The 22,664-nt window shown below is 53.1% G+C and overlaps 1 protein-coding gene across 3 annotated transcripts in view; it reads right to left on the bottom strand.

The window, feature by feature from the left end:
• SSBP3 (single stranded DNA binding protein 3) overlaps window positions 1-22,664 on the bottom strand; it is a 162,619-nt gene that overhangs the window by 45,363 nt on the left and 94,592 nt on the right. For all 3 annotated transcript variants that reach the window (XM_035018477.1, XM_035018478.1, XM_035018479.1), the window contains exon 5: window positions 2,800-2,889. In XM_035018477.1, the coding sequence (XP_034874368.1) occupies window positions 2,800-2,889 (90 nt within the window). The remainder of the gene's footprint in view (window positions 1-2,799; window positions 2,890-22,664) is intronic.

Genomic DNA, 22,664 nt, shown 5'->3' with positions numbered 1-22,664 from the left:
CTGATGTGAAAACTGGGCCGGCCACCGTGGGACGGGATCTGGTCAAAGCTGGGTCAGCCAACCCAGGCTGGCTGTCTTGGTGCAAAGACCCCCCCCCCCCCCGCCACAGAGTTGCCCGCCCGGACTGTGGCCAAGCAGGGGAAGAAGTGCAATTGTTGGCAGCAGATAAAACCCGATAGCATCTCTATTTCCCTTCTAATATCGGAGTGGCCGCCTGCAAGATGAGTGAGGGGCAGGGCCAGCAATCAATAGCTAATATTCCCATCGTGAGCTGGCCTACTCCGGAAATGGGCAGTTACTACCTCCTTCCAGAGAGACACCCTTTCCCCTCAGCAGTGACCCAGCCTGAGTAGGTCAGCATCACAGCCAGGAAGCACCCTATCCGCCTTCATCTTCATCTGACTGATTAGAAAACGATGTCCTCACCTGAGGAGGGCGTGGAGGGGGACAAAGTCAGCCAAAGTCACCGAGGAAGCAGGAAGCAGACAGTCTGGGGCACACGGGTCCTTGCTCCATGTCTACCCCCCGCCCCAACTCTTGGTGGCTCATCCTGACTGGGGTTCAGAAAAGACCTCCACTCAAGAGGGTCCAAAAGTTACCTCTGTTTGATGGTGGCTGGAAGTGGCCAAATAAGGACAGGAATCAGTCTGGGCTTTCTGACCACACACCCTTGAACGTCACAGGGGAGGGCCCGAGAAGTATGTCTGGAATTAGGCCTTAACCATGGACAATTATACCAAAGTGGGAAGTTAAGAGCTGCCCACATATCAGGCAGACCTTGCCTTGCCCCAGACTCAGGCCAAAATAGAAGTTAACGAACGACCTATTTAAAAAATACAGCTGGCTATTATCTACCTCTTCCCACCACAGCGGCCTGCACCAGGCACTCAGATGCCAGCAAGTAGCCTCACCAGGCATGCACACAGGTGGAGCCTGGTACCCAGGGCTTTGTCCACCAGGCAGGAAAGCCACAACTGCACTGTATCCAGGGTGCCCATGGCATCGTGGAGGAAGATGTATAAGCCTGGGAAGGAAGGCCCAAGCAGAGAGAACACCTGTGGGAAAGACAAGCAACTAGGTATAGAACACCTGTCTACAGTGGCCAGGAAGATGGCTGCCCCTTGGCATGGATGACTATCTCAGACAGTGGCCCCTGGGCTTCCCCTGCGGGGAAAGAGCAGAAGCCTATCTGGCTCCTTTCTTTCTTTTGGTTTCCAAGGGTCTGAATGTCTCATTCTCTTCCAAGCCTGATCCCTCTTCCCGATGCCTTACCTCAAGCCAAGCCCTGAGCAATGCCTGGTCTGGTCTAACCAAGAGCCTACACACCCCATTTCCGAGGCTGTACCCCTTTCCGCCCCAGGGCAAGGCTCCGGTTTGGGTGTCAGGCTAGGAATGTATACAGATATATGTGTGGCCATCCAAAGCCCTCAACCGCCATCCCTACACCCCTCTCACTCGCCCCCACTGCCGTCGCAGTGGTGGGCAACCTGCTCTTTCTGGTTTTGGGGAACGCCCAAATTTCACTGATTCCCTCCTTGGTTAGTAAGCAGCACGTCCAAACCCTTCTCTCCTGGGAGTCAAGATCAACTGAAATGTGAAATCTTACAAGGTAGAAGTGTCACCTAAGTCATCTCCCACCCAGGGAGAAAATCCCCTTAACATCTCTAAGAGGGGTTTGTCCCCCTTTTGCTTAGATGTCTTAGTAACAGGAAGCCCCTGCCTCCCGCAGTCTGCGTCTCACTGCTGGACACACAAGGTGTGAAATTCTGGCTTACACCAAGCAGAAGTCTCCTTGGACTTTGTCTCAGTGCTCCCAGTTTTGAATTCTCGGGCTTCACAGAGAGATCTTGGCCGCCTTTTCTATACAAAGTGCTAGCCTTTCAACGGGGTGGGGAACACAGGCAGGTCCTCAAATCCCGCCGCAGACAGGTTTGAAGGAATGAAATGTTACACTCAAAGAAGCTCCTTCCAGCCCTGCATGCTGATACCTCTCTGAGATGGCATTCCCCAGTCTCAGCCTGGTTAAAACCGAATGAGCCCTTCCTGCCCCCCCCACCAATGCAGGGTACCGCGGAGATAGGAGGAGGAGGCACAGAGGGGCCGGCAGCCACACCCAACCCTGACAGAAGACAAAGCCCCCAGAGGCCGACACAAGGTGTCTTTTGGAGAAGACCGGCTCTCACCCCACGTGGGACCTGCCCCTGCCTTTGGCGGGCGGAGTGTGGGCGCAGATGCTTGTGGGATGCCGACTGTGATCACACTCGGAAAAAATCAAGTGGTTAACCAGAGGGGAAGGATTCCGAGACCTGCCAGGATGGCGGGTTTTTTGGTTTTTTTTAGATTACGCCTAAGGTTTGTAGTTTGGACAGGCAAAGTAAACAGTGACGAAGACAGCAGCAACAAAACAGAAACAAAGAACAGTTTACTTGTTTAAAAAAAAAAAAGCCTTTTGTTATAAAAGACAGCTTCCCACGCGTGGCCTTGGAAGCAGTCCCATGGCCTCCCCAACCAGGGGCGGGCTGTGTGGTGCCTTCAAAGCTGGTATGAAGAAAACCAGCTCGGGCAGAAGTGACACAGCACGTGCGGAGGCGAGTGGGGGCTGCCCTCCACCTCTTTTCTCCCCTCCTCAGGTTTTGGAAGGGGTGGAGAAAGGGACGGGAGGGGTTGGAACCAGCATAAAGCAACTGTATTTAGACCATGGCAAACTGAGCTACTACTTACTTCTCTCTCCCTCCCTCCCGCCTGCCTGGGCCTGGCCTGGAGCGAAAGGAGCAGGGGACCGAGGGGGCCAGCACGTACCTGAAAGAAACCCGGCGGGATGGGGCCTCCTGGCATCCCATCGTTGGGGGGAATGTTGCCAAGCACGGGGCTCGGGGCGGCTGCCGCACTCTGTGGAGACAAGGACGGGGAGAGTGAGAGGCTGCACCCACCCTAAGAGACCCGGAGCTTCCGACCCCTGGCCCCCAGTTCTCCCTGTCTCCCCGCATCCTCCACAGACCCTCCTCAAACACCACCTTCCCAGGTGTGCCTCTCACTGGGCAAGTGAGGAACTCTCCGAGCCTCTGTTTTCTCATCTCTAAAATGGGAGAACATCCACCGCTTCACACACGCATTGCAGAGCATAGCACACGGTGGCTGTTGCTAACGTATGGATGTCCTACCTTAGCCTCTCAGCTGCTTTATGAAGCCCCTGCCAGGCAGCCGAGCTCCTTTATAAACGTTTGTGCCCTCTCCAAGAAGCTGCATGCTGCATGGAGAGCAGACCAATCACTATCCACAACTTAATGAATGAACAGACAGCCCTGTTGGGAAACATCCCTGGAGAGGTCGAAGGAGGGCAGGGGCCTTTTGGGCCCCATCACGGTCCTGGGTACCACAGGAGATAAGGTGGGCCGCACAGTGGGGGGACTGGAGGCACTTTTCTTCTTAAATGCTGCTATTCCGGCATTTACCTGGTACATCTGCCTCGGCAAATGCCTCCCGAGGGGTGAACAGACGTCGTTCTCCCCAGCCTGGCCTCCTTCCAGACAATCTGTGTCCCACCTGCCATGTGGTCAGCATGTCTGAGCCAGGGCCCGCACACACACAGGCAGGGTGAGGCTGATGGGGCAAGTTACGTGCCCCCCTCCCGGGCTGGTGCCCTGCACACACGCCCCTCCCCGCCCAGGCACTCCTCCTGCAGGACCCCCCACTCCCGCCTCAGTGTCACCAACCTCACACACATCCCCTACTGAGAATTTGAGACTCAATCACCAATCGCCTCCCAGGGGTCTGACCGGGGTTCTCCGGGACAAGAGTGAGCCCCCTGGGGTCAGGAAACAGAACGCCTCTTTTTCTCTTACAAACGCAGCAGAATTCACTTCTTCCCTTTCCTCAGCCAGGAAATAGGAACCGGAACTCCTAACTTCCAACTTTGATAGAAGGAAATGAGGTAATGTGTGAATCCCATGGACACACGACCCGCAGCAAGATGAACCCCTGGGGTCCATGCATCTGGACTCCAGTGCTGTTACTTGTACTAGCAACAGAGGGCTGTGGGCAAGCCGCTTGGCCGTCCCGCGCCAGTTTCCTGTACGAAGTGGGGATTGCTGTTGTCCTGCCTGCTCATCAGGGTTGTGGAGGATTATGGGACAGGATGGGCTGTGTTTGTGAACTGGGAAAGCTTGGTAATCTGGAAGCAAGGAGGGCTCAATATGGGCAGGCACTGGGTGTCTTAACAGACCCAGCTAAAGAGACTGGGGTGGGGATGGGCTGGTCACACTAGCCCAGCATCTCAAAATGCTTCTCCCTACCGACAGGCAACCCTCTCTGTAATTAAAGAGATTCCGCCAACCATCCTGTCATGTGTTACAAGCATCCCCAAACATCATGAATGAGGTCTTCCCACCTTCCCGGGTGAGAGCCCCACTCAGGAGGAGGAGGGGCCAGCCTGCCTCTGCTAGCCCCCTCCCCTCACCCCAGCATCATCTGGGTAAGGGCTGCCTGGGGGAGTATGCCAGGCTATCCATTAGCTGCACTGTTTGTCTGTGGTTGGTGGTTCTGTGGAACTGCAACTTTTCAGGATTTACAGCCAACAATCATTCCTCGGAAGCAGGGGCAGGAAAGTTTGAAAGAAAAATCAGAGTGAGGTAAACAGGCACCCACATCTTCAAGTTCCGTCAGAGACCAGTCTTACATTTAACTCTTTAATCTTTCAGGAACTTACTTTGGTACAGAATATAGATTTTACTCCGAAGGCAGTGGCCTCAGTACGACTTTGCCCCACTCATTTGAAAATCGGAGGCAAAATCCTTACAAAGGCTTGGGTCTGTTTCTGCGCTTTTAAATTCTGTCCTACATCTCTATCATTCCATCGCCATGATTGGAGTTTCACCGTGGATCTCACTTTCTCCTCCAATTCTTCAGTGGAAGTTTTCTGGCTCATTTTCACCTACCTATCCCTCCAAACATCAGATCATTTATAAAAGTCACCCTCCTACCGAAAAAAAAAAGTTCATATACGTGTAACACACACAAATAGACACACATCGATGCATACGTGTACAGTATATGTACATATACGTGTATGTACAAATCTGGAGGAGAAATGCCATCTTTCTCAAACAGAGGTGACCTCCCAGGACATGGTCTTTCCCCAGTTACTCACACCTCCGTGCAAGTTGCAGTTGAGGGGGGGGGGGGGGGGGCGCGCCAACAACAATAATTAGCAGGTAGGCGGGAGTGGGCAACATGGGGAAAACCAAAACCTGGTATTGCTAAAACTAAATGTTTTATTCAACAAATGTGGCACTGACTTATTTGTGGGACGAGGACGGGAAGATGGAGCTTCTGACTGGGGAGGCCCTGGGTGGTGTGCCTGGCAGGAGCCATGGGCCTGATGCCAGAAACAGGTTGGGTCCTCCCGGCCACCCCCCTGCCCTATCTATCCCTGAACCCCCAGGTGGCCTCTGAGATGGACACAAGCACCCCCACCTGACAGACGGAGACACAAAGGTCTGTGTGAGAACGGGCTCAAGACAGCCCTCTCCCCATTTGTCCTCCTCTGTCTGAATCTACTCCTCTCCAGCCTTCAACCCAGAACCATGCTCTGTTTTTACAGAAAGATCTGGAAAGTCTCACCAACTTGATTCTTTAAATTAGCACTTATCATTTAGTATACAACACAGCAAAGGAAAAAGAAAATTAGCCACTGTGTTTTGTTAAAGAATGTCAAGAGCACTTTCCCTTCTCATTACATGGCCAAAGAAAACATGAGTTTTTAATGAGTCTAATATTATATAGAGGTAACATTATTTAACCAATTTAATTAACAGGCATTACATCAGTGTTTGCTACCTTGGTAGTTACAAAATGGTACCTCTCTGGTATTCAGACCTATTTTTTGGATCACTACCTTTTGAAATGGGTCTATGCTGGCCACTTGCAGATCTACTTTTATGGGAAGATGTTCATGTCCCTTGCTATTTGTACATTTGACTCTTTCCTTGGTGATCTGTAAGAGCTCTTTATATTTTAAGGATATCACATAAGGATATCTTAGAATTTAAAAAAAAAAAAAACACAAAAACTTTTAAATGGAAATTTGAACCCAGGAGCATGACTTACAAGGCTCCCTCCCTCCGAGATCTCATTTCCCTACAAAATCTGAAGTGAGTCCATGGTTCTAGGAACTGTGGGTGGGTGGGTGGTCCATGGTCCTTTGAGTGTCAGGGCTGGGATAACTGTGGTTCCAGAACATGGATGGTGCAATTCTCTGACATCTGGGTGGAGGACAGATTTCTGCTAGCCTCCAGTGAAAAGAAAGCCATGTTGGCAGTGATTAAGGTAGCAGGAAGTCGAGGAGACAACTTTTATCATTCAAAGCCTCATCCAGCAGCAAAAATAAGCAAAATAATTAACCTGAGTTATGATGGTTACTGCTATTCTTTGATTATGAAGGAAATATGTGCTCATAAGGGAAAACTTGAAAAGGACAGAAAAGTATGAAGAAGCAAATGAGAAGCAGCAATGAACAAAAGGGTTAAGTGCTAACTGTGGTTCACAAAACCCAATCCACCAGACCCCCTTCTCCCACCCCCACACCTGCCAGCAGGGGCTGTTTTACCCATCTCTGAGATGTGAGGCATACAGCAGGTGTTCAATAAATGATTACGACTTTTATTATTCAAAGACCTGCTCAAACCTGGCCTTCTGGAGCCAGGCCTTTCTGGATTGCTAGGAATTGGCCTCTCCCTGCGGTTTCCAGCTTTGAGTTAGAGCTCCATTAAGGCACTCAGCAAAGCGTCTCATGTGAGTTTTCTCTAAAAACACAAAACCCAAACCGAAAAGCCCCTGACGTTCACCGAGGCCTACAGCTGTCGGGGCTGTGGTGGGTGCAGGGGATGGAACCCTCCCACTGGAGCAGGGCAGTAAAGAACACTGGATTCTGAAGCCAGAGACCTCCCTGTGGGCCCTTGCTGGGAGCCTCAGTTTCCCCCCACATCCAATGGCAGGGTTAGATAGGACAATCTCTGGGGTCCTTCTTCTAAGCTGCTCTTCCCAGCCCAGTCCACACACTCAGGGGGCAGGGACTGGAAAGGGCAGCTCATGCATGAACAGGAGGACAGTCCTCTTTCCAGAGAACTCTGAATTTTAACTCTTCTCTGTTCACTACAGAACACTTAAAGAGATCAAAGATTAAAAACCACCCAGAAACCTTTTTGTTATCAGAGACATCTGAGCTCGCCCCACCCGGGCCCTCCTCACCCACATTTATCTATATATGCATACACACATGGACTAAAAAAAGCAGAATCAAATCAGGCATGCAGTTTGGTAACTCATGCATTTTTTAAAAAACTAACTTAAAATTCTTTTCTAAATAGAAAACAGGCCTTGCACCGGGTGGCGTGGCCCACTACAGCCAGCTGCCTCCTCTAAGACTCGGGGGTCACAGTCAATGTGCAAAGCTCAAGGTGCCTTCAGACAAGTGCTCGAAGCTCTTCAAGGTCCCCAGCCAAGTACTGTATTTTTGTTTGTGGCCTGGAAGCCTTCCAAGGAGGACCGATCCCACAACCTTCTCCCTAAAGAGTAGGGCTTCTTTATGATCCCATGGTGGTTACACAGCCAGCCGGGTCCAGGGCTCACTGCAACGCCTCAGCCTGCCCATGTGCTCCAGACCCAGGCCGGCTGGTCTCACACATGCCCTCCAAAGACAGGCGTCCCGCACTAGCAGATCTGCTTTTCAGTAGTGACCCTCACCCCCTTGCCAGTGCTGAGCATCCCAATGCACCTTCGACTAACCCACCCAACACCCATAGAGTACAAACTCATGTGGCAAGTCCCAGACGTGGTGCTGGGCCCTTTCCTCGCTCCGTAGCAAGAAGTCCCCTGTGGCTCCAGGAACAGCAGGGTCAGTGCAGAGGAACCAGGAGACAAACTCCCAGGAGCCTCCCATCTCGTATCTCCCAGTATGTTGTAGTAGGTGATAAGTGCTAACGCTTCCTTCCAGAAGTGTGGGTCTGGGGGATGCTCCCTGCAAGGTATTCTCTTCCAGCCCCGACCTTGAGAACCCCAGTTATCCTCACTCAAAAACTAGCATGCCCCCCCTTGCACCCATTTTCACGCTCTCTTTTTTTTTTTTAAGATTTTATTTATTTGAGAGAGAGAGCAGAGGCAGAAGTGAAAGAGAGCAGAGTGAGAGGCAGAGGCAGAAGCAGACTCCCTACTGAGCACGGAGCCCGATGCGGAACTCGATCCCAGGACCCTGGAATCATGACCTGAGCCAAAGGCAGACACTTAACCGACTGAGCCACCCAGGCGTCCCCCATTTTCACTCTTTTAAAATGATCCTCGGGGCACTTGGGTGGCTGTCGGTTAATCGTCTGACTCTTGGTTTCGGCTCAAGTCATCTCGGGGTTCTGAGATCAAGTCCCGCGTCAGGCTCCACGCTCAGTAGAGTCTGCTTGGATTTCTCTCTCCCTCTTCCTCGGCCCCTCCCACTCATGCATGTTCTCTCGTAAATAAATAAATAATCTTTAAAATAAATAAAAATAGAAATAAAACTGGTCCTTTGCACACAAAGCCCCTAGAAAATGGAATAAAACCAAATGCGCAGAGTGAACCACAAGGCTCCGGCCAGCTTGGCCAACCTCTCCTTATTTACAAGGCTGCAAAATGGAACTCTGTTCTGCAATTCCCCTCCCTCCTCGCCCCACCCCAATACTCAGGCCTCGGCATGTAGCAGCATAGAGCCCACACACAAAGCCACCAAGTACAGCTTTTCTCAACTGAAACTCAACACAGGCCATGTGGCCAAGCACGCAGGACGCCACAGGGTGTGTGGCATATGGCTGGGTGCACGCAGCTGGGAAAGAGAGGTCACTTAGAGGAGTGAAGGCAGCCACCTCCCTAAGAAGGGTAAGTGAGAAGCGAAGGTCTTTGTGGGACGCTTGTGTCCGGGTAAGGAGGGATGCTTGCATGGGTATCATCAAGACAGAGGCTTCAGCAATCTGTGCAAGATACTGGAGTGACCTGGGTCCCTCTGGGCTGAGCTTCCTAGTGGAAATGTTCACCTTAGCATGATAGATAAGCCAAAGATGTTGACGAGGGAGTGGGGAGAATGTCATCACCCAGACAGAAAGGCCAAGACAGAGAGAAGTGAGGGCAAAAAAGGGAAAGGTACAGGCAGAGGCCTCTTGGTTCTATGCACAGACCACAGAAGAGAATCGGTTCTGGAGAATAGGGGCTCTAATTCTGCAGCTTGGAGAAAACACAGAGCTGTTGCTACGTGAAGAGACAGAACCAGCTGGCATTAAAAATAGGTTCAGATGACACATGGGAGTGAATGACACAGGATCCCTGCCTCCAAATAGCCAGGGGGCTGTCACATGAAAGGAGGAGTGGACCTGCTCTCTTGGTGCCAAGGGATGGCTCTGGGTCCAGCAGTAGATGCACCCAGCTACAAAAAGCTTTTCCAGATCCGAGCATCAGAGTGAGCTGCCTCGGGGAGCGGTGCACTTGGGGTGGCTCACAGCTGGGACACAGCAAGAGCGTACTACAGATCTGAAGATGTGGGCTTGAACTCTGCTCTCCAACTCAGAGCCATGCCGACTGTCTCAGCCTCAGTTTCCCCTCTGTTACCTACCACTGCCTGTTGTTGCATGGGGATTATTAGGATAGAAGAGCCCTCAAGTGAGGGCTCCCCCTCTGGCTACTAACCACCGTGTGACCTGGGCGAGCCTTCCTGCCCCTGGCCTCTGCTCAGCTCCAAACGAGGCAGCTGAGGTCCTACAGTTTCATGAAACAGTGGGCATCTCACTGAGCTCTCAGCTGAGCAACCGGAAAAGAGGCCACGTGTAGGCAGAAAAGGCCCTGATCTGCCACAGCCAGACCATCAGGCCCAAGGGAGAGCTGTCCTGACACCGGAGCTTGTTCCCAAGTCTCCTGGGTGAGGGGGTCAATGCCAGGACCTGGAGAAGGACGCAGAAAGAAGCAACTGCCTTTCATCCTGACCCCAGAGATCAGGAGAGAGGACGGTGTGACTGACTCTTCAACATCCCCGACACGGAGTCGTTTCTGTTTACCAGTAAGGAAACTGAGGCACAGAGAAGCACATGATCATGAGTGGCTCTAACTTTAGTCTCACTATCCCTCCACCCCCTCCCCCAGAAATCCAAAGACAGTCTCCCCACTGACCCTGCAGGAGAGTTCTGTATGCTTTTTGACACTTATGAAAAGAAACAGCAGATCATTACAAACATGAGGCAAGCACAATGCACTCTCTGCATTTGGGATCATCTACGTGTTTTGCTCTTCCCCCTAAATAGACTGACCTAACCCTGCTCCTTCCAGCAAATAGCTGACGGAGTTGGCCTTCAGCAAGGGGTGTGGTGAGGGTGTGTGTGCGTGTGTTGGCCTTCAGCAAGGGGTGTGGTGTGTGTGCGTGTGTGTGCGTGTGTGTGTGTTTTGGCCTTCAGCAAGGGGTGTGGTGAGGGTGTGTGTGTGTGTGTGTGTTGGCCTTCAGCAAGAGGTGTGGTGAGGGTGTGTGTGTGCACGCGCGCGTGTGCATGCGTGTAGGACTGCACGAACCCGCTGAAGAGTCCGCTGGATCTAATTGGTAAATTACCCTGGGAAGAGAAGGAGAAACAACGTAGGTGGGAGCTTAAAAAGGTTACGAGTGCTTTGCACACGTTGGACGCGCTCAGCGCACACTTGCTCCCGGGGATGCGAGGTGCCTGCCAGGGCGGCAGATGACAGTGCAGGGCTCTGCCCTCAAGGTCTGGAGGATGAAATGAGCTGCGGTGACAGCGAACTGAGGGGGGTGGGAAGGTGCAACGGGCGGGCACAGTGAGGCGGGGATTAGTGGGATCAGGGAGGCTTTATGGAAGAGGTGGCACTCAAGCCAGGGCCTTAAAGGACGGCAGGACTTGAAGATGCGGGTGGTGATACGGAGGTGAGAGATTATTGCTGTCATCTCAATCCTCCCCCGGAGCTAGGCCTCTGACAGCCGCTCCTTCAGAGCGCAGATCCCGCCAAGCCTCCACCTTGTCAGAGCCCCATCCCAGCCTGGTTTCAGGGGCGCGGATACTGGGGCTGGGCCAGACTCACTTCCCTCCTCCACGGGGTGCGGGGTCGGGGGGGCAGGCTCTTCTGCAGGAGGGGAGTCAGCTACCCACCACCATGGCTGGCTGAGCTGGCCCAGTTTCTCCCCCAGTCTTCCCAACAACCAGGTCGGGACTCCAGCTGAGGCCATCAAGGGATCTGTCCAGGGTCCCACAGCTCAGGAGGGCAGAACTGGAGGTCAAGCCCAGATGTGCTAAAACCAGAGCCCAATTCTCGGCCGCATCCCGGCTTCTCTGGTCTCAGTTCCGAAGCTGATGCTTAAAGATGGTCACCTGGGAACAGAGAGGTCAGGGCTCGAGGCCCAGCCCTTCCACTCTCCAGGAGCCCTTCACAGTCATCTGTAAAGGGGGAGTCCTCTGTCTTGCAGGGTGTGGGGAACTTAAATAGGACTCTCAGGCGATGGGTTGAGGCCGAGACAGGTGATCGGCGAGCAGAAGCCCCTGCACCAGCAACATAGCACCAAGGCAGACAACAGACACACTGAGTTTCATGATTCTGTGAACACAGAGCAGGCCAGGGAAGGAAAGGGGGTCACGGCTGTCAGAGGACACATTCTGCTCAACAGAAGCCACTCTTCTGAGCAGTGGCCTCTTTCTACCCCATGTTAGAGAAATAGGATTTCATTTTTTAGAAAATGAAACAAAGGCACTCCATTCAGGGCATTTCCAGAAGGAGAACTGGCTTCCTTCCCGGTGCTGAGAAGGCCATGGCCACCATCCCACCGGGCCTTGCCCATCCATCCCAGGGAGCACCCAGCTTCTTCCGGGAATTGGATCAAAGGGCACCGTTTGTGTAAGAGGTGGAACCTCACATAATTAATACCTGGCTATACTGTGGCTGCCAGCCAGGGCACCCTCCTCCATGTGCAAACACCTCCCCGGTCGGGCCACACAGAGCAAGGCACGGGTTCCAGGCGTGTACCCGCAAGACAGGAGAAATTAAGGGCGAGAGGTGCCCCCACAAATGAACAGTACAGAGTGGATCAGCAGCATGCTGTTTGTACAACACTGATTCTCTTCTTAAAGAGAGATGGGCTTCGTGGCCTGGGTTTACACCATTAACAACACACACACACACAGTCTTAAAGGAGCTACTTACAACCGCAAACATGTCATAGTAGGCCAGTGACAGCTCCTTAACAAGAACACTGGCAGTTGCCTCTGCAAAGCGGAAAATTCCCTGGCGTGGACCCACACACACGCTCAGTTCCAATGACAACTTAATCCTGCCAGGACTGAGGTGTGCGGAGAACAAAAAAAAAAAAAAAAAAAAATCGCCTGCTTCTAGAAACTTTTAAGTTTAAAAGAAATCATTTAAAGGCATGACCCTCAGAACACCTTTCAAAAATGGGAGCCCACACTTTGCTGGGCTGGCACCAAATTTAGCGGGGACAGAGTCACTTGCTCTCGGCTCATCCTCTGCTGTGACAGGACGAACGTGCAGTCTATAAAGTTCGCTGGGGTCCGCCACTATCAAGGCCAGAGAAGCGGACACTGGGCCAGGGCGGGCGTGTCAAGGCGGGGGCCTGGCGGGAAGCCGGTGAGTAGCCCACCACTGCAGTCTGCACGGCCGGTGCACAGGCTCAGAGCTGAGCAGATGCCACCTACGCCTTTAAAGCATGCACTAATTGCGCTAATTTAGCTAACAGTCTCTGTTTCGTCCCCCACCCCAGTCACCCAGCATCCTTTGGTACTGCTGGAGAGATGCAAGCTGTTGGCTTTAGTGTTATTTTGTCAGCCATTAAACGATTCATCGGAGTCATTAATTGATTTATTACTGCTGCCTGCTCAGAGGGTTTAGCAAATAGAGAATGATGTAGGTCACAACGCAAAGGAAATTGGACCAAACAACACCATAAGAAGCTGGGCACTGAGTGTGCCCCTGTCTACTCGGGCAGCCCTCCATGTCCAGCTGTCAGATGGGGGGACAGCAGAGCTGGCTCTCCTGCCTGAAATCCGGGTGCCAGACTGCCTCCTGCTCAGGCGCCGGTGCTGCCAAAGATGTAGAAGGCAGAGAACCTTGTCCAGAGGCCCCTGGCAGCTGGGTCACAGGCACCTGCCAGGCACGATCACCGGCAACTGAGTAAGCGGTGGGGAGAGAAGCCTCCACGGGCCCCCACCCAGTGGGTGCTGTGTTGCAACCAGTGGCTGGCCTGTGTGTCAGCCCTCCAGGCCACTGGGGAGGCCAGGGAGGGGCCCCCAGCCAGGGCTCTACTCCTCTGGAGGGAACAGGCTCCGGCCACACTCTCTCTGCCCCTGCACCGCCCACAGGAGTGCCAGCACAGCAACAGCTGTCACCTGACGCCTGGCCCTTCAGGACTTCTCTCTGACCCTCGCAACAGTCCTAGGAGGTAGGTGGCATTACCGTCCCTGTGCTGGCGACGAAAACAAGCAGTTACACAGCAGGCCAGGGAGCAGCAGTCCTGGGCATTGAACCCGGGTCCACCTGACTTCAAAGTCCACATTCCCTCCCCCTCTATCACACCCCTTAGCTGACGCCTTGACAAGAACCCCAGCCCCAACTAGCTGGGTGAACAAGAGCAGAGCAGCCCCCTTCTTCTCAGAGCCCCCGGTGCCTCCTCTATAAAGGGACAGAGTTAAGGTGGAGGAGCCCTGAGGCTCCAGGGCGGGGGGGTACGGGGCTGCAGGACTCAGTTCTTCCCACCGCCCCAGCGGCGCTGGCCCATGGGGGGATGCTGATGGCTTGGCCATGCTGCCAACGCAGATCACACCGCCCAGTGCCCACTTTCTGCTGTGAATGCTCCTCATGCTGGGAGTGAGCTCTCCCATGGTGGCCCCTGCTGCTCTACCTGCCCTTCAAGCCCCAGCCTAAATGCAGCAGGTCTGGGAAGCCTCCCCAGGACCTGGCCGGGCACCCAGGAGTGCACGATGAAGGTTTGCGGCACTGGATCAGTCCAGAGAGAAGTAACTCTCATCCTGCCCTGCTCCCAATTCCCGGGCTTGTGAGCAAACACAAGGGAGGTGTTGAGATGAGGGGAACTAGAATGGTCATTTTCCAGAAATGTTAACACTCCCAACAAGAGGATAATAGGGTCACAGATTCTGTGTATGGGGGTGGGAAGGGCGGTGTACAGGTCTCTATCTCTAAAGCAGGAAAGGTAAATGCTCTGACACCTTGTGTCCCTAAGGAACCAAACCCAGCTGGTCTGGTTGACTCAAATTCTGTGATTACAGGAATCAGCCCCTCAAAGACACACCACACGCCCACCCTGCTCAGTGGAACAGAGCCCACCCTAGCAAGCTTTCAGAGGCCCTCAGAGGGTGATTATTTAGTTTGCTTCAAAAGAGATGCAGAGGGGCTGCCGAGTCAGGTCAGGTGTCCAGCAAGAGCGGGTCGTCTTCAGTCCTCGATTCAGCCCCAACCCGCAGAGCTCAGTCTGGGGCCTGCTGACGACCCGTGGAGCGCTCGAGGGCAAGGCAAGGGGGCCCTCTTCAGAGCCCCCCCACAAAGAGGTCTACAGATATTTGTTGTATGTCTATCAGGTGTACAAAGCACAGCTCTCATGCTAGCATTGCCCTGTAACGGGTCCAGTGCATCCCAGAACACGTATCTCTCAGGATCCTAGTGAGAAACCTGCTAACAGGGTGGGGCCAGGAGCCCAGCCTGGAAGGACCAGAGATGAGCTAACCGGTCAAAGGCTTCTAGGGGACAGAGGAGTTTATCTACTGAGAATTTGGACCCAAACTTGGCTTCTGAGACAGACCCAGGATTTCCCATAGAGGTGGTCTACCCCTACCCCATACGGCACTGAAAGCACAAAAGAAGGCCTTTATAGAGACATGCATCAGGGTCCAACAAGTGAGATGCTTGAAGTCCTGTGGAGAAAGAATCACCTACTGTCACATACCCGTATTTAGGATTCCAGCTCACAAGGGCCTTTCCTTCACCCTTATTTCCCTGATGCGCATGCCCAACTGTCCTCTGCACAGGTCGGTCCCTCTCTCTGGACCGCTCCTCCACGCTCTCTCCCGAGGTGATGCCTCTCCGTCCTTTATGTGTTCTTCATCACAGTACTTGTCACATCTGACTGTTAATTCCTTATTAAATTGGCCAACTGTCTTCCCAGGGACAGGGGCAAGAATGGTGTACCTAGCACAGACAAGGTGCTGGCTCAGTAAATATTTTCTGGATGAATAAAGTCCCTGCAGAAATCCTGCTTTTCAAGAATAACCATCATGTCTACAAAGTCAAATTCTAAGGCTAACTCAGCCACCTACTAACTTACCATTCGGCTATATCCATACAACTACTCTAAACAACACATATACACACCCCCCCCACCACCACCACTGTACCCAGCCTGTCTTAGGACACACTGCTCCCCCTCTGCCTGTAAAACTCAAGCTTCGGGCATTCAGAAAACCTGGTTGCTGGTGCTGCTTGGGCCTTGCTGGCAAATGGCTTGGGCAGGCCACTTGTCCTAGAGTCACTGGCCAGTAGGATGGGACCATCTTTATACCTCTCCTCCCAAGACAGCTATGAACTAGCTAAAGCTAACATCTGGGCAAAGCATTGGTAGTTGTGAGGCAATGACAGGAAGCAGGGTGGCCTCAGGGAGCTAAACTCCCACTGCCATTCCCGCTTTGGAAGAAGTAGAGACTGGGCCCCGTGGGCTGGGTGCAGTGAACGGATTCGAGTGGTCTTTATGCATCTGGCTAAGATCTGGCTGCCTAGCTCAGCCCTCTTGGCCAAGCCTCCCTTCCATCTCCAAACCAAAGCCTGTTGGTTATTCTCAGAGAGGCTGGATGCCCTGGTTCTCCACCTCCCTGAAGACAGAGGTCTGCTCCACCGACCAAGGAGCCTCTTTTTCCATAGGCTTCTTAATGGGGCGGAGAGAACCTGCCTACTCCCTTTGGGGCTGGGGGACATCCAAGGTGGGAGGGGCGCCTCCTGGGCCTGGCTGGAAGCTGAGGAGGACAGCAAGGCAGAGGTCCCATCCTGAGACGCCTTTCTCCATGTCCCACAAAATGCACCCCGCAGATAGGAATCCTCTGTCAGTGAGGGCTGCCCTTCACAGCTGGACCCTCCAAACCACAGGTTTCTAAGAGACAAGGTTCCTGTGATTGGAGATGAGCCACAAGTGCAAGCCCTGAGCTCACTCAGGAGGAATGCGTCCTACTCCTCCTCCCTGATTCAATCCTTCACTGGACATGAAATGATAACTTGAGAAGGGCAGAGACGAGGAGGGCAGAGACCAGGCTCTCTGAGCCCACAGGTTCCTCCGGTTGCACCCCTGTCCTGTCCCCTCCCTGTGCTTACCAGGCCCTGGGAATGGCTCCAGCCTCTCCGCAACCAGGTCTCAGGTCCTCCACTCCCCTAGGGACACTGTGCTACTTCCACGCTCTCTCCCAGACAAGCTCCCTATCACCTTCCACGTATCTACCTACAGAACTCCTAGTCATCCATCAATGCCAAGCTCAAATGTCCCTGCCTCCCAGCCCAGAGCAAACACTAAAGTCCCTGAGTAGGTTCAGCTAGAGCTAGAACTCAGGATCACAAGATACCAGTTTCCACCTGCAAGTGTCTCAAGAGGCATCCAACGGAACATTCAATACCAATGAACTCCTAACTGAGGGCTGCCGTAGTAAAGTGCAGAGAGCAGTGGAATGAAGGCTTCAGCTCCCCAGCTCCCCAGCTCCCTGGCTAATTCAGAGAGGCAGGCAATTCACCCTGACTCGACATGTTCCCCCAACAGAAGACAATACCTCTACTGGGGTTGGCATGAGACTTAAAGCAAACAAGGAGGTAACAGAGGGCTGTGATCGCATGTCAGCCCCTCCCTTCCCCCCACTCCAACCTCCCTCTTCTCTTGTGCCCTGAGCTTCAGCCATGCGGAACACTCTCTGGTCTCCAGCCTGTGCACAGACCATCCCCTCCACCCAGAGTGCCCACATCTCCCTGTCGCCATTTCAACCCTCCACCTGTCCCTCAGGCCACCCTGGGTACCGGGCGGGATGATTTTTTCATCTTCCAAGCCCATGTGAAACTCTACCAGTGACTCTTCCAGGATTTTCTACGTGGCCTTATTGTAAGGACAAAAGCTATCTCCCTGCAGTACTGTTGGTTCAATCCAAATATTTACTATGCCTAATAATCAATAACCATCGAATGGGGACGATGAAAGAGCTTTCTGGACAAAGCTAGGCCTGGCTCTTCTGGGAAACTTTTTCCTTGTTTTTCTCCTTTATAAAGATGTAATTTTAAAGAATAGAACAGACTTTCATAAACCCAAATGTCAAAGGGGACAAAGAAGGGCCTTATCTTCCAGTGTTTCTATGTTTTTCTCCTCAAGCAATCATTGCAGGAGAGAAACATGGAAATCTTGGAAAAGGCTTGAATTTCAATCTTGGTTCTGTCCTAGCTTGAAACTTGTGAGTCGCAGAGACATGGCAGGACTATCCTTAACAGGTGACCAAGTGCCCCCCTCTGCTGCAAATGTGTCTAAAGCAGTCTGTTTTTCTTCTGTTTTGTCTAATTCCATTTGAGGCCATGGCCTGGGTCTTCTCCACTGAAGACAGAAGTTTTTAATTAGATTTGGGTAATCCACAGGCCTTCAGAAACTTTGAATCTAGAACCTCAGAACAGGAGGGGGGGTCCCACAGTCCCTCTGTTGTAGATGCAGCCTCCAGCTCACAGACCTGGGTCAAGGGCAGGAATCGGATCTGGGACTTGGGTATCCCAAAATGTCTGTACCTTGGTGGTCTCGTCTAGAAAACTAGGCTAATAAGCCCTGCTTCACAGAGTCTGTGAAAGTTTCTGCAGCCTCCCCTAGAACTCTGCCTAGCCTACATCCATCGGGTACTCCATAAATAACTGTGGAATGGACACTCCTTCTAAACCCTCCTCTCTGCCTTTGTTCTACCCAGGAAGGCCTCGCCCTGAGGGGGCCAGCCGGGCAGTGCTCACCTGTGGAGCCCCCGAGCATTCCCATCCTATGCCCCGAAGTTTGCCGGCCGTATATCCCAGCAACGGAAACAAGCCACCCCTTGAGGTAGGCACCGGGAATGGCCAATCCTCCCAACGACTTGGAGGTGGGAACTCCACTCCTTTGCTCCACATCTGACCTGTCTTGCTGGTGAAGATCACGATGGGCAAGTGTCTTCACAAGGTCACAGTTCTTCCTGGCTGGGTCCAGTCATCACAAACCCCTGTCACCCACCCCACCGCCCCGGTGGGAACCAGAGAGAAGACCTCAGTCGTGTAAGGGAAAGACCTTAATCTTGCAACCAAGCCCCCTGGTTCTGGCACCAGTTTGGGGCAGGTCTCTTCAAACTTAACTTGACCATCTGTAAAATGGGAAGTCACCACTGCCTGCTGGCCTACCTCGTGCAGGAATGTGAAGCACACATAAAGAAACAAACACAAAACCTGGTGTGACCAGAAGGCAACAGCACCCCCGGCCCCCAGACCATCAAAGGGGATAGGTAGAAAGGAGGAAGCTGTGGTGACAAACCCCTGGCTAGCTGGAACCACCCCCGCCACCGTCCCTTCCCCTCACCTATAAAATGAAGGGGGTGGGTTTGACTCCTGGTCCCTAAACCTGGCTGTACATCAAAAGCACCTGGGAGCTCTGCAACCACCCAGCTGCCCACCCTCCCCAGGCTGCAGGGATCCAGCTTTTTGAGAACTCCTGGATCAGATGTTTTGGCAGATTCTTCCTTGGTTCGGCCTCTGCCCTCACCAGGGGGAAACAGACCCTAGGTCCAGCGATTACTAGCCAGATGGGGAGGTCTCTTCTGCCCCTCATCCTCCAGGCTCCCAGGAGGTCTGCAGGAAGCCTCCGGATGCAGGTCGGGGCTTAGACAGCCGCCCAAACAGGTACGGGCCCAGATGTAATTGGCCTCTCGGTTAAGCTTTCTAATCTCATTAAAGCTGCCTGCATCATGCAGCCCACAGCTCTGCGTTTATTAACACAAGAGCACTGCCCTGCCCGAGGTAAGCTGATTAGGTCTGGGGAGACCCAAGAGGAGCAGTCTGGACCACGGCCCCTGGCCCGACTTGGACCCCTCTCTGCCCTTCCACACCACACGGTCGCACGGACGTCACAAACTCAGACGGAAACAAGAGGGGGCACACTGCAAAAGGGGCAGGCAGGCAGGAAGTGCTTAGAGCTGGGGTACAGGGCCAGACCTGCCTACCCACCCTGGGAAGCCAGTGCTATCCTCAAGACTTTCAATACATGCAAACCACCAAGTAATTTTATTTCCTATCTTCCCAGGGTGTGATAACACCCACCCCACACCATGAGATAGCTGCCCCTCTGGGCAAAGTGCAAGGCTCCCAGCTACTCCCCTCCCCGCCAAACACAGTGGGAAGAGGGGTATGGTCTGGGGTCCAGACAGCTGTTCCGCAACTTTGGAAGAGAAGACCTGTCCTGCCACTCACCCTTCCCCCCACCCCTCTGAGAGGAGGTACCCCAAAGTCCTTCCCCGACAAGTATGTGAGGAGGGCTGAGGAAGTAGCCAGCTCCTGGACATCTGCTCTGAAAACACCACGGTCAACATGTGCAAACATCCCTGTGCAAATACACGTCATCTGCTTCTCGATCATCTCCTCCGTCTAAATACATCCCAAGAAAATAACTTGGCAGTGGTGAGAAATTCTGCCACGGCTCCAAAGTAGCAAGAACAAAACACACACACACACTCTCTCTCTCTCTGCTCTGTTCAAGGTACCACACTGGGTCAAGGACAGGCGTGGAGACATGCACACAGGCAGCAACCACCCAGATTACGCTGGGGGTTCAGTCCTGCTGAGAGAGGTTGGCTAGTATTAATATTTAATAGGCAAGATAATATTTTAGAAGGGAAGGGACTCCGGGCAGGTTCCAAGCCAGACTTGCACAGATGCCCTGTCCAAGGGAGATGTTTGGGGGCACGCCCAGCCAAGTACACATACACACCCATCCCCACCCCCTTTGGGACTGGCTTTAAGACACTGGCATTTTCCACTCCACTCGCCAAGAATGAAGCCACCCTGCCCCATGTGATCCTCAACCCCCTGGAAACAAAGACGGCAGTCATGGGGGTGGGCTAGCACACCTCAGGCACTGGGCCCGTGTCTCCCCCGCCCCCTGAGGGGAAACAAAGGCCCCCAGTAGGAGACAGACATGCCCAGAACCTGGCCAGGGTGCCTCTTATTCTACCGCGCTTTCATTCTTTGGATAAGTTGGATAGAGGTGGCTTTTTTTTTTTAAATACCCTCAGCGAATCTAAGCTGCTTACAATCGCCGCTAAGCCCACCTTCTACGGCACAAGAACAGCAAATTATTAGAAAATGTCTGAGGGTCAAGGGCATGTGGGCAACCCTCCAATCATGCCAGCTCTCAGTGGGCCAGGCCAACTTCTCAGCCGCCATACAATGCCCCAGTGCCCATGCGCCCCACTCTCCATCTGGACTCGGTCCTCAGGCCTGGAACACCCACCAGCTTCCTCACTGGTATAGCTGCTCCGGTCCTCCCCTCGTCCCTACTCCCTTCCCCAAACTGACCTAACCAGGCCACTAACGACGCAGGTTCATTAGCTCAGTGGACTGTCCGCTCCCGGCTGCACACCAGCTTGGCTGGGCCCTTCTCAGTTCCAGCTCTGCCCACACAAACCCTCCTTTCAGAACGCAGCAAGTCTTTTCAAGCTTCCAAGTGTTTGCAGACGCTTCCTTTACCCTGCAATGCTCTCTTCACACGCTCCCCCCCCTTTCTCACCAACTTCTACTCCTTTTTCCTTTGTGGGACCCACAGAAATGGTCACCGAATACAGGAAGCCCTCTGGGCAGAGCCTTCTCTCAGCAACTGGGTCCCCTGGAGCACCATCAGCATCTGCTATGTCCCCTTTCCCAGTGCACTGTGAGATCCCACAGAAAAGTCTCTTAGGCATCTCCAGGGCCCAGCTAAGGGTCCAGCACACCAAAGGCATTTTTAGGCCCACACAATTTCCAAAAAGAACTTCAAGTCTCAGAACCAATACCACAGACATTGTTCAATTCAATCCTGGTTGTTTTAAGTCAAGAAAACGAAGGCCCAGGGAGAATGAGAGAGTATTAATATCACACAGCTCGTTAACAGCGCCAGAGTCTTCGTTGACTCCTCCAGATCAGCCCAAAGCCCCCACAGCAAGACCAAACTCAGGAGAGTGCTACAAGGACCGAACATCCAAGAAAGAGGGGCACGAGAGAGGTCTAGAGGCAGCCCGGGAGGAGGTGGTTTGGGGGCTCAGGAGCCCCACATAAGGAAATGCACAGGCCAGCCTAGAAGCCCCAAGTGGAGACTACTGGCTAGAGTGTCCTGAGCAGGTGCTCCAGAAGGACAGGAGGAAGGACCAAGGACAGGACCTGGCACGTAGAGGCACTCAACAAACATTTGCTGTTGCACAATTAATGGCACAAATAACCGAGTATAAACCAATGCCATGCCTCATATCACCCAGGCTTGCACTGGGCTCCAGGGTCCCAAAGAAAGGAAGGATTATTTCTGCCAGAGGGTGGGGCAGTCTGGGACAGCTTCGCGGAGCGGTGACATCTGATCAGACGCCATCTGTTATTTTTCTCTAATTGTTCCACATGTGTGAAATTTTGACTCTAAGCTAGAATGTGGACTCAGAGAGACAGGCTGTGGCTGCTTCCCCTGCCTTCCCCAAAACCTTCTCTCCAAAGCGTCCATTCGACCGGGCTCCTGGTAGACACTGAGGGAATGCCAACAGTAGTGATGGGTCACACCCTTCTATTTCAAAGAGAAAGGAGAAGCAACACTGGCTTCCCACAAGTTTGCTTTATCTGCAGAAGCTCCCTAAAGCCCACCAAGAAATCCTCCCGTGTCCAGGGCACTCCCAACACTGCAAATGCCCCGTGTCCCTGGTGTGGTGTTAAGAGACGGGCACTCTGAGGCTGTACTGAATACTTCCTGTGTCCAACGGTGGCACTAAGTCTCTTCCACACCTTCCCTGCTTCCCCCTCTCAACAACCCTGCAAGATAGGAACCAACACCCCCACTTGACAGACTGGGAAAACTGAGACTTGTAAAGGGGTCACACGGCAAGGTCAGCGGCAGGCCCCCGTGGGTCTTTTACATCACGCTGCCATAATATTACTTCTCTGCCAACAGCTTCCTACAACAGACGCATCACCAAGATTGCTCGGTAGGAATGAATCAGTGCCCATCCAGACATCCCATGCATAAGAAACACCACCACCAGCACACCAACTTTGGTTTCACACCACCAACTCACCTCGGGGGCAGACCGCACCAGGTGGGGTCACTCACACAGACCATACTGTAGCCTGGTTTCTACAGCTGCACCCCATTTTCTCACCCTTCCGAGGCTTCGACACCCCACCCCACCCCCAGCCACATCCTCGTTTCCATAGAGGCCCAGAAGAATGCAAACTCCAAGGACTCCCTTTCTTGTTTGGATAATGGCCACTTCGCAATTCTCCCTCCCACCCCAGGACCCTCGCTGCTCCTGAGCAGGCGTTCAGGCCAGGGAGAGAACAAACGGGAGGGGATGAAAAACACACACAACCGTAAGCTGCAACCCAAACAGAACTAA

Source organism: Mirounga leonina, unplaced genomic scaffold (genome assembly GCF_011800145.1).
Source record: "Mirounga leonina isolate KUSES-001 unplaced genomic scaffold, KU_Mleo_1.0 Mir_173, whole genome shotgun sequence".
In the NCBI taxonomy this organism is placed as follows: Eukaryota; Metazoa; Chordata; class Mammalia; order Carnivora; family Phocidae; genus Mirounga; species Mirounga leonina.
The sequence above is the reverse complement of the archived record's forward strand: the minus strand, read 5'-3'. Positions and strand labels throughout refer to the sequence as shown.